This window comes from Enhydra lutris, unplaced genomic scaffold (assembly GCF_002288905.1).
Source record: "Enhydra lutris kenyoni isolate GAN:26980312 unplaced genomic scaffold, ASM228890v2 scaffoldscaffold15, whole genome shotgun sequence".
In the NCBI taxonomy this organism is placed as follows: Eukaryota; Metazoa; Chordata; class Mammalia; order Carnivora; family Mustelidae; genus Enhydra; species Enhydra lutris.
Genome location: NW_019154099.1, coordinates 27,421,016 through 27,433,440, shown reverse-complemented (window position 1 = coordinate 27,433,440; position 12,425 = coordinate 27,421,016). Strand labels below are relative to the sequence as shown.

The 12,425-nt window shown below is 34.9% G+C and overlaps 1 protein-coding gene across 1 annotated transcript in view; it reads left to right on the top strand.

Moving 5' to 3' along the window:
- LOC111147074 (dachshund family transcription factor 1) overlaps positions 1–12,425 on the top strand; it is a 422,181-nt gene that overhangs the window by 374,439 nt on the left and 35,317 nt on the right. Inside the window, exons 7-8 of the mRNA XM_022502954.1 lie at positions 1,971–2,122; positions 11,878–12,025. Of these exons, the coding sequence (XP_022358662.1) occupies positions 1,971–2,122; positions 11,878–12,025 (300 nt within the window). The remainder of the gene's footprint in view (positions 1–1,970; positions 2,123–11,877; positions 12,026–12,425) is intronic.

The window sequence follows — 12,425 nt, the reverse complement described above, 5'->3', positions numbered from 1 at the left end:
AAACGTAGCCAAGCATAAATGTACTGGAGTTAAATCAAATCGTCATGGGGATGATGGAACTTACCATCAAATGTGTGTGCGTGTACATGCATGTGTGTCTACACATTCGTATGGCGCTTTTTTCTTGGACATTCTTTAAAGGATTGTGGAATCATTCTCTAAAGCTGAAAGCAAACTCAGGTGGTCATCTGGTTCCATGCCTTTTTTCAAGAGACAAGCAATTATTATCCCCATGATCTATTAAGCCACATTTTCTTTAGCATGTGACAGCTAAGGTGATGCTGATCGAAAAATATTGCTCTCCATTCTTAAACAATTTCACATGCACATAGATGTTTAACAAGCGCCTTTTTGGAGCTATTATGAGAAAGCACTAGCAGCCTTGGTGTGGAGGAGTAATTTATGACAGCGAGGTAAAGGGTGTCCAAGATCATCTTGATCGCATTAGCCATGCAGTAGCCCTACCCCTGCACGGCGGTCTCTCTTTAACCCTGGTGACAAGAGTGATAAAAAAAATAACGACACAGTGAGTCTTCCTTTAGCTGCTCACTGCGTTGCTGCTTCTAGTACCTGCCGCCTCAGATCGCCTGTCAGTAAGTGAACGGGAAAGGGAGTGGAAGGAGAAACTTCCGAGGAGTGGGTGTGTGATATTAGAGGCAGCTAATGGATGGCTTGTGTCCCATACTCTCCTCCCCAGCCTTTCTTTCCTTTTGGTTTGTTAACTAGAAATGTGGAACAGTGAGGGAGATGAATTTAACTTGTTCTGACATTAGTTAGAGACAGAGAAGTGTGGCTACTTCCGTAATATTTCTGCCCCACAGAGAGGTAATTGGAAAACGTGTTGTGTGGTTAGGTGTTGTAATGAAAAATAAAGGAATGATCGAGAACAGTGGAATCAAATTATAAGCATAAAGGCAAGTGTGCTGAAGTTTTTAGCCACTTGCAAAATTGAGAGATACTATCAGGACTGTGCAAATACATTGCTCTGATTAATTTTCCTGGGGTGAAATATGAAAATATTTATAAAATTGAGAATCCTGCCATGAATAAAATTTTCTCTGTGATATAATAAACTAAGCCATAACTTGTATCTATCTTAAATGAAACTGTAAAAATGTTTAAATAATAAAGAACTGAATGAAAAGATTTCACTGGGTGAGTAAAAAGAATTCATATCAGGACATTACTCCAGGTTGCTTAAAATATTGAAAAATATTCAATAAATAAAGACTAATTTATCTTAGAGGGTTTTATATTTGATTTTCTAAATATTGTTATGGAAGTTGTGTTTTATTCCCCTTTCTTTAGACTCCTTTTTCATGTATAAAGGACTAGTTTTTTAGTACGAAGGTAAAAGGGATTCAGGATCAAAGAATTAGATCTTTAATTTTAATGATATTAAGTAATTCAGTTTTACTTTAGGGAGAAAATATTTGATTTCAGTTTTTCTTTTTAGTTGTAAAATGACAAATTTCAGTTGTACATTCTTTTAGAGATTCTTTAGGAATATATTTGAACAAATCATTGATATAAAGGAAGGGTTAATTGAGAAACAAACATACTAATATACAAAGCATTTCTTTTATATGAAGCTCTAGAAATATTCTATTGTCAATCCAAACAAAACAAACTAAAATGAGATAATTGGGAAGGTGCCCATAAAGTCAGCCTGAGTATATTATCACAACTATATGTGAGATAATATTTGTTTTAAAAAGATTCTATGGCACTGTAAACTCAGTCTCATTAGAGACTGCATTTAAAAGGCTTATAAAGTTACTCATTAATGTTATCTTGTTGTATCTCCACAGCTTTTTCATTAAAGAAAATTCAGCAGAAAGCATTTTCTCCTGATAGCAGGAACCAATTTGCAATAAATGTTCTGGAAACCACTAGGGAAGCCATTACTGAGGTCTAATAAAAACAGACAAGCGTAACTTGTTCTATATTTTTGTTTCAATCACATACAGATGAGACCCCGCTTTCCACACCAACCGCAAGAGACAGCCTCGACAAACTTTCTCTAACTGGGCATGGACAACCACTACCTCCAGGTTTTCCACCTCCTTTCCTGTTTCCTGATGGACTGTCTTCCATAGAGACCCTTCTGACTAACATACAGGTAGGCCTTGTTTGTCATCTGGAAGGTAAACACGTGGAAGACCCAGCTGTAGATTTTTCCCAGATTCCTACAATTCCAACTTAATCTGTTCATGGGTTTGACCGAAACATGGCATTGGACCGTTTCCAGCAATTTAAGATTTTAAACTTGCTACGCTAATCAGGTTGGTTTAGAAATACTGATATATGTATATTCAGCCTTAATAAAAACTTCGATGAAAATGACCTGGGCATTGGAAAAATCATTCTGCCTAAATGTTCTCCTTATTGCCAGCTTGATGGGAGGAATCTAACTGTTTAAGCTTGTCTGATTTACTCAACGACGGCACACCAGTTCTAATAAATATTTAGTTATTTTTAAATTGCTGGCCTTCCAGTGAGGAAATGATATGTTTAGTCACTTAGAATATGTCTAATATAGAAGAATCCAAAAAATCCCTTCTTTCGTAAATAAGTTTGTTTCAGTTAATGGGATTTCTTCAAAGAATAGACTTCAAAAAGCTATACAAAACTTTTCACGGATTTCCTATGTAGTCCTCAGGATGTATATTTTACGTACAGTACATTATGAATCAAAAATACTTACAGTTAACAATAACATAGCGCATGGAGCCAAAATAAGAGTGTTTGGGATACAAGAAAGCATAATTTTCTTGCCCACACATGAAGCGATCATGTGGATCCCAGATGGAGATTTTGGCCATCTACTTCTCCATATTTGGAGTAGCTAATAATAAGAATGTGCTTGCAGATATTGTGCTGTTAATTTTTGTTTTTTAAGTTTTACTCTAGCTCTTGATTCTTAGTGGATATTTTTCTGTACACATTTCCTACCATATTAAATTTTCTCCCAGTAGAAATGTAATTAATTTTATTTACCTCTCCAAGGACATAACAGAAGGCCTTTAATGTAACATATCTTCTCATCTATTAATGTGGCATTTTTAATACTAATGTAATTAGAGTCTCCAGAACTGTATTCAACTTTAAGGTTTTATATCTCGGTAATTGAAATAAATCATCAATCTAGCCTTAACTTAATCAAGGCCAAATAATTGATTATATTTAAAAATAAACATAGACTTGGGGTGCCTGGATGGCTCAGTGGGTTAAGCCTCTGCCTTCGGCTCAGGTCATGATCTCAGTGTCCTGGGATTGAGCCCCACATCGGGCTCTCTGCTCAGTGGGGAGCCTGCTTCCTTTTCTCTCTGCCTGCCTCTCTGCCTACTTGTGATCTCTCTGTCAAATAAATAAACAAAATCTTTAAAATAAAATAAAATAAACATAGACTTTTTTTTTTCTAAATTTGACCCATATTATTATTTTCTTATGTGGTAGAATTTTTAATGAATTTCTCTTTTGTGAAATTAAATGATTTCAGAAAATATACCTCAACATTTCTGAATTTATACTCTGAAAGGAGGAAATAATTAATTTTGTTATGTTTACAGTTCCATATGAAGCAAAGAAAAAGCTAAGGGTTTACATAAAATTCTCTATCCAGTTGTATGTATCTTCATTAACTAAAACGTCTTTAAGCAGGAAAGTGGTCATTTAATTTAAGTTTCAATGGAGAAAACATTTCTGGGTTTTATCAGTATACCCCAGCTTGCCCATCTGAAAAGTGGGTGTACACATGGACTTTGGCATTTTAAGTCAGATGCTGTCTGTTTGGGTGTATTATCCACCATCCTACCCCCCACCACACACACTGGAAATGAATCTGCATCACCTCAAACTATAATTATTTCTTAAAAAAAGAAGAAGAAAGAAAAGAAAACCCCAGTTTTAAAAAATGTATATATTTTAGACAAATATCTTACTGAAGGTATCTCTAGACTTAATATACTCTCCTTTCTGACCTTCCAACCAGTCTTGTGGACATATTTTAGCAAGAGTTGATGATGGGACAATAGTCAAGGCAAACTACATTGTTTGTTGCTAGTCTCAAATCACAGGGATCTGGGTTCATCAAAGTTAAAACACCTACAGTAAGAATACTTTGTTAAGAATAAATTATGCTTGTCCCTTTCAGTGCATTCACATATGTGTACATAAGATGAAGTAAAAATTAAAAATTTTACTGAGTTCCATGCATAGGAATACATACATATACACAGTACATGCATGTACACATATACACATGTACACATATATACATGTACACATATATACATATACACATATATATGGGATTTATGTTTAGTAATGGTTTCACATCATTTTTCAAAAGGTTATGAATGCTAGCTTTTATTATTGCCACATTTATTGAGTTATAGTAATATCCTAGGAATGGTATAGAATATTTAAGTAGTCATGACCCTGGCTTATTGGGCATACAGTATAAATGTGTTTGCTGCCCAAATTCTAATTTGAGTAATTACATTCTGCCTACCTCAATTTCCTCTGCAGTTTCAATTATATATAACAGGGTTCTCTGCTTTCTATTTCAAAATGGTAGCATACTTTTTGTGTAGTAAATTTAAAGATCCATATTTCTTTTGGAGCTATTTTATCAGGGTGGCAATGAAAAACATTTGAGTTAAAAATGTTTGCATGTTTCAAATCATACAATACCATATATGGAATTAAAGCTTTATTATGTATTCTTACTATTTTAATTAAATCAAAGACATTGAGTCAGATTTAAATTTAATGTTTAGATGTCTCTTTTTCTTATAATTAATGACCAAAAGCCCTTTAAAACATGTTTAAGTGTTTATTGTTCCAATATTAAATAATTTAATCTTCTGATACTCTATAATTTGATAAATCTCAATTTTAAAATTGATAATGGTTGGTACAGTTGTCCCTGCCATGACATATCAAAATTGAATTTTCATAAATTTTTTTTCTTTCTGTTTTCAAGGAGGACCTGTAGAAAAAGACTACATACTAGTATTTTAAATATACCATATATACTATACATACTAAGTATATATCTACAGTATAATAATTTCACTTTAGTGAGTGATATGGAATCATTCCAGGTTTTCTTTTTTAGGATTTTAAAAAATTTTGTTTTATGTGGAATTTTTTTTTTCTCAGTGGGCAATCTTTTATTATGCCTTCCTTATTTAAACATGTCCATGGAGAGCTCCCTGTGAAATTTTAGGGGAGGATACTAGAATTTTAGTGTCAATTTACTGAATGTGACCCCTTCAAACATTGACTACCCAATTAACAAACACACTTAAAGAAGGATTTTACTCTCTTTTCTTAATCTGAGCTTTCATGCTGTAAATCAGAGCTACAATCTGTTTGTGCACAGGATTGGGAACAAATAATTTACATTGTTTGTCTTATTATAAGAATTAATTAAAATGACTTACAAATATTAAAATAGGAATAGGTAAATAAATAAAAAAAGAAAGGTAAAATAAGGCAGAGAATATAAAAATTAGTTATAAATGAGGTTAACATTGAACATATATGCCGTAGGGGGTATATGATGAGAGTTTGGTTCACTATGATTTGTCTCTCTGGAGGAATTAAATAAATAAAGGAAGACCTAAAAGGATAAAAATTGTTAAAACCACAGTATATGGCAAGTCACATATTGAATCACTATGGTCTAATAAATACGCATAATACAACTATGGTACTTACGAAGTACTCTCTAATTTCTGTGTTTGACAAAAGAAAATGAAGAAGAATCTGACTTAGTGTTAAAACCAAAATACTCGGATTATGCATCTTCCAATCTTGACATTTCAATGTTATGGCCAATGATATTATATTTTATACATTTAAAAGAAGTTAATAGTTTTGTATTTGCATTTTTCATACATCGTTTTAATTATAACAGAGTTAGACAAAATACTCAGGAGGAAACTTTCAAAAAGATAAACAACAAAATAGGATATTGGCTTCAAAGTATGGGTAGACTAAGATCAGATATATTGGTGTTACATTATATCTTTTTATGTTTAATCATACTTACATATTCTGTCTGTTTTTTTCTCATTACCAATTTGTGAAGAGTTCATTAACAAAAAAACAGTGAAATATGTCTAATATTCTAAAAATACAGTTTACTCTGGTAAAGAGAATAGCATTAATCTTTTAAAAGTCTGAATTATATACCATACTCACTAATGTATATTGTATACCATTTCAATAATAATAATGATAATAGTAAACACTAATATTTATGGAACAATCTTCCTGTGTCATTATATAGGAAAACTACTCCTGTGTGTGTTTTCTGCTCTCAGTAGAAACATCACTTCCCTTCTTACATTTCTCACCAAATGTCTGGTAGTTGTTTCCACATCAAGCCATTCTGCAACACCGGTTGGATTCCCTACAATTTAACTCAGTTCTGATACTGTCTACCTGGAGATAGCCTCAGCTCCCACAGGGTATGAGTTCAGTCCTACGAGATTGCCACTTACCCAAATGTCAGATGCCAGTTGCAAATCCAGGTTGCAGTCTGTGCTCCTGACCAACTGGCTATTGATCAGAAGTTCCCATCACCCCCTCCTTGGGTTCAGTTAATTTATTAGAGCAGCTCACAAAATTTAGGAAAACATTGTACTTGCTAGGTTACCAGTTTATTTTCAAGGGATATAACTCAGGAACAGTCAGATGGAAGGTATGCATATGGCAAGGTACGTGGGAAGGGGTGAAGAGCTCTCATGTCTTCTCTGAGCACACGACCTCCCCAGTACTTCCATGGGATGACCAAACCAGAAACTCTTTGAACTCTGCCCCTTTGAGTTTTCCTAGAGGTTTCATTAGATATGATTGATTAAACCACCCATAGTTGGTGATTAATTCAACCTCAACCCCTCTGTCCTCCCAGAGGTCAGGGAGGTGGGGGTGAAAGTTCCAACCCTCCAATCACAGAGTTGGTTTCCCTGACAACCAGCCCCCATCCCTAGGGCTTTCCAAAAGTCACCTTATTAAAATAAACTTACGTGTAGTTGGGGTGGGGTTTATGAATAACAAAAGACAGTCATTTCATCTTTTCACTCTTACCAGTTAGGAAATGCCACCCATTGTAGGATCTTTGTGCCCGATTGGGATGAAGACCAAATATGTATGTTTCTTTCTTCTTTCCTTTCTTGCTTTCTTTTTTTAAAAATATTATTTATTTGGGAGAGAGCAAGAGCTAGAGAGCAAGCACATAAGTAGTGGGGAGGGCAGAGAGAGAGAGGGAGAAGCAGAGTCCCCTCCGAGCAGGGAGCCTATGTGGAACCCATGACCCTGGAATCATGACCTGAGCTGAAGGTAGACACTTAACCACCTGAGCCAGCCAAATATGTTTCTCATTATAAACCACAATATCTACAGTCCATCTCTATGCTAATTCTATATGATATTACACTGTATCATCTTCATAATCCTATACAGTGGATTTCATGATCATCCACATTTTACAGATGAGTCAAATGGAGTATTGTACGATCAAGGTCATACGATGGTGGTGGAGTCTGGATTTAAACATAGGCAGGATAATTACAGAGCCCATGTTGCTATATCGCCATACATGATCGCCTTACATGATCCTATGAATCACAAGATGGGTTTTATACCTGGAAGTGCTTTTGAGGGAGTACCCATTATTGACTGATTTTTGAGAACAAGAGTCATAGCATTAAACTAAGAATTGTTGTATCTTTTGTTATAAGGCCTCCTGTGAACATGCGTTAATTGATGCTGCTCCAGTGTACATTTGTTTCTCTATAAAAGTTCCTGGTTTCCAGGGACACCATTGCTTCTCATCCTGGAAAGAAACATTAAAAGGAAAAACATAAATAAGCTTGGTAACTCTCACCTAAGCTTAGTCAGTTTACTAGTTTGGGATTTTGAGCTAGTCATCTGATCTTTCTGAACCTTGTTTTTTTTTTTTTTTTCAGCTTTCAAAGGTTTTAATCGGAATGAGCAAATCACTGAAATCAACTTCAACTTAGATATTTACTCTCATTAGAAGTAATGCATTCTTGAGCAGAATTTTGTCACATTAATTCCAGTGACACTCAAAGAACTTCAGTGACCATATGATTCTGAAAAATTTTTGTAGAAAAACCAAACATGGCCAAGTAAACTTTTCCTCTAGGATCCAACTAGTAAATTAAGAAATGTTCGCCTTCGTTATCAGTATCACTTTAACGTCTCTTATACAAGAAGATACTTGCACTATCTAGGCTATAGAAGTTAGTTGAAAACTTGTTAAGTCAGTTACAATGCCCTTCTGAAAAGAAATATGTATAGACTCGTTCCTTGGGAAATGCTTAAAATAATCTAATTTACAAGGTAGATCATTTTAGAAAATGAAAACATTTGTGTATATGACCACAATTATGTCTCACCTATGGGAGAGAAATTTGAGGCCAACCGACCATTGCCTCTCATTGCCATGCCACAGAGTAAGCTTAAAACGCATTTCTTCGGAATTGTCATCGTCGAACATCATAACTGACCTCCCCCTGGAGAAAAATTCATGTTTTAAACCTTGTGTCTTTTGCTGTAATTCATCATCACAGAATTGTCATTGCAGAATTTTGCTCAATACGGCATGTCCACATGAGACTCAGCATTTAGTGTGACCTTTGCATATGGTCTACCTGGAAAATTTACAGAAGTTACACAAATCTGAAAGTACTATTATCACTGATGGTTAAAATGGTGTCCTCATGATTTGTGGACGTTTCGAACACTACTTGCTCTTGCTTTTCCCAGCCCCCTGCTGCACTGAAATTTAATCGGTTTTTCTGTGTTTTTACAGCAAAGCTGTCACAGGCAATAACATATTTTTGCATACGTATCAGTTTGGCTCTGGTGCAGATTTTTGTTCACACTGGACTCCTACTGATATGCACTGATTTAAAGTCTAAAAATGAAACAATTTTATATAGCTTATAAGGAGTCCCTGGAGAGTATTGGATCTTAAAGCTAGTATTTTTCAGACATAATCAGCAGGAATAGGTAATGTATTACCATTAGGGACATTAGCAGCAACTGTAACAAAAGAAAACAGTAAACATAAATGCTCTTAGCAACTTCATACGTTACAACAGATATTAATGTAAAATTACACAAATTAGAGATGCAGTTTAACATTATTCAACATATTTATTCATAATGATTGTTTCATATTTAAAGAACACCAAAATATTGTGTTTTGTCAGCCAAGGACAATAATAGTTTAATAGTAATTTATTTTAAACAGCTACTGATAATACAACCAATCAACACATTAAGTGGTGCCAACATTGGCATCTTGCTAAATAATCTCTAGACATTGCACAGAGAGTACATCTTTCAAAGATAAGTCAACAAGAGCAATCAGAGCAGAAAATTAGAATTTGGTATCTTAGAATTAAAATACAGCTAAACTAAAGTTTTAATTGGGGTGATCTAAAAGGGCACTTGATGTAATGATCTCTTTCATTTGTTACTAATTGTTTGTTCCTGATGAAGAAGAAACATACACAGGAATGTTGCTGAATTGAGTTAAGATGGCAGTTTCCTTAGCAGCTATGTTTTATTATTAAAAACAAAAGAGTAGGGAGGGGCAAACAACCATGTAGAAACCCTCCAGCTCGTTTCATATCACAAGAATTATACCAGGAAGTTCAGGGTCAGGTATAACAAACATGAAATAATTTATATATGCTTGAAAACAGATTAAATGGCTTATGATAATGTTACATAGGTGAGCCGATCTAAAGGGACACCTCTGTCCGGCTAACAAGTCAAGCCAGAGTAGAAATTCCCAGTTCAGACTGCTTATGTTGTCTCCTGCAAGAGGGGTCGTATTCTAGAGTATATCTATAAATGGCCCCACTTCCGCTTCATTTATAATTTCAGTTGAAAATTTTAGTCTCCGTGGGGCACCTGGGTGGCTCAGTCTATTAAACATCCAACTTTTGATTTCAGTTCAGTTCATGATCTGCACTCAGTGTGGAGTCTGCTTGAGATTCTCTCTCCCTTACCCTGGGTCTCTTCCTGGGTCTCTCCCCTGCTTGTGCTCTCTCTCTCAAAGAAAATCTTTCAGAAAGAAAGAAAGGGGGCGCCTGGGTGGCTCAGTGAGTTAAGCCTCTGCCTTCAGTTCAGGTCATGATCTCAGGGTTCCGGGATCGAGTCCCGCATTGGGCTCTCTGCTCAGCAGTGAGCCTGCTTCCCCCTCTCTCTGCCTGTCTCTCTGCCTACTTGTGATCTCTCTCTCTCTGTCAATAAATAAATAAAATCTTTAAAAAAAAAAAAGAAAGAAAGAAAGAAAGAAAATTTTAGTCTCTGATGTTCACAGACCAAATATCTCCTACTTCAAAAAGGTATTTTGTATTGCTGAGTTGATAAGGATAGAAATTTTAGCTCTAATTTTTATTAATGATTTTCTAAAGGATTTTAGGAGAAAGCATGTGTAGAACACTTGTTCTGTGCTTTACATGTTCTTATAATCTTGTTTTCAAGAATCTCAGAATATTACAAAATTCTTTGTTTAGCAAAGAGTAAATCAATGTACATGTATACCTCTTATACAAGAAATTCTATTATGTATTGTATAAATAAACTTTACTTTTACCATATACTCTTGAGATATACTGTCAAATAGTCCCCTAAAAGTTATTCTCAGTTTATTATAACCATTTTAAATTACTTTTTTAAAATAATGCACTATTAACACACTAGGTTTGGGATCCCTTGCATATATTATATACCTCAAGAAAAATATACCAGTACTGTAATTTCTAGTCAACAAATTTTTAAAATCTACTATAAGTAAGCACTCTCTGGACTCCACAGGACAAAGGACCATATGAGAGAAAATGTCCCTGCCTCAGAGAGTTTACATTTAGTGCAGAAGACCCTGCATAAAGTGATAAAAAAAATATATGAATACATGAATGACACGATATTACACAATAATAAATGATAGGAAGAATTCTAAGCAGGGAATAACAGAAGGCTATTCCAGATAGGGTGGTAAAAAAAGACCTTTCTTCTTCTTTTTTTTTTTTTTTAAGATTTTATTTATTTATCTGAGAGAGTGAGTGAAATAAAGAGCACATAAACAGGGCAGAGGAAGTAAGCAGACTCCCCCGTTGAGCAGGGAGCCCGACACGGCGCTCGATCCCAGGACCCCAGGATCATGACCCTAGCCTAAGATAGATGCTCAACCGACTAACCCTCCCAGGTGCACCAGAAAAGACCTTTGTTGAGTGGTGACTGAACAAAGGTGAAATGAAGTGAGGGCATGAGCCACACAAAAATTGGGAGGAAAAGCATTAAGGAGAATGAAAAGAGAAAATCTCTGGTGCAGAAGTCGATTTTCTTGAGAAATGGAAAGATGAGCATTGTGTCCAGTGTGATCTCAGTAGGGACTGGTGGAGACTGAGCTCCAAGAGATAGATGGGTCTTACCAGAATCATTTGGGATTATATAAACCATATCTGATTATCACTTATGTAAGAGCTTCAGTAGAATTTTCTTCTCGGTTCTTTTTTTTTTTTTTCCGGTTCTTAGTTTTTAGCATGCTTATGTGCTGCCCTCATTTAGCTTTAGATTTAGATATTCTAATTAGAAGCTATTAAACCTGCCTGGCAAAAACATCAGTCTTCCTACGAGAGTTTAATTAGATTTAGAAATTTTGTGCTTTAGTTGAAGTGCTTGTCCTAGTGAATACGGAGTGAATATACAGGAATGAAAGAATTTGATAAGTTGGTTCTTTTTTAAAAATGTTTTTAAGTAATAATGAAATGTGCTTTGCACCAAAATATTACAATTCTGAATGCCTTCTTTGTACAGGGGCTCTTGAAAGTTGCCATAGATAATGCCAGAGCTCAAGAAAAACAAGTCCAACTGGAAAAAACAGAGCTGAAGATGGATTTTTTAAGGGAAAGAGAACTGAGGGAAACACTCGAGAAGCAGTTGGCTATGGAACAAAAGAATAGAGGTATTTCTGAATTTCCAAATAAGCCTAGTACTTTCTATAAAACATATAACAGAACAGTACTCTATGTTTGGTGATTTACTATGAGACTACAGCTTTTTTGTTAATTTACTTATAGCTGAGGTTTGCAGCAGGATTTGAATCCTGGGCTCATTGTGCTTTTTCATCTCCAGAGTATAGAAGAGTTTCTCTTCTATTCATACCTCAGGGAATTGAAATATATGTTATATCATTAGTCACATAATTTTTATTGCTGATAGAGCTTAACAAATAATTTTAAGATAAGAGTGAGCTCTGATGAGAGCCATGAGAAAAAATTTTATATTCATTCACAATTGCCTTTGAAAAACTTAAGAGTAAAAGTCATAGAGCTAACATAGAAAATACTGATTAGTCAAGCGAA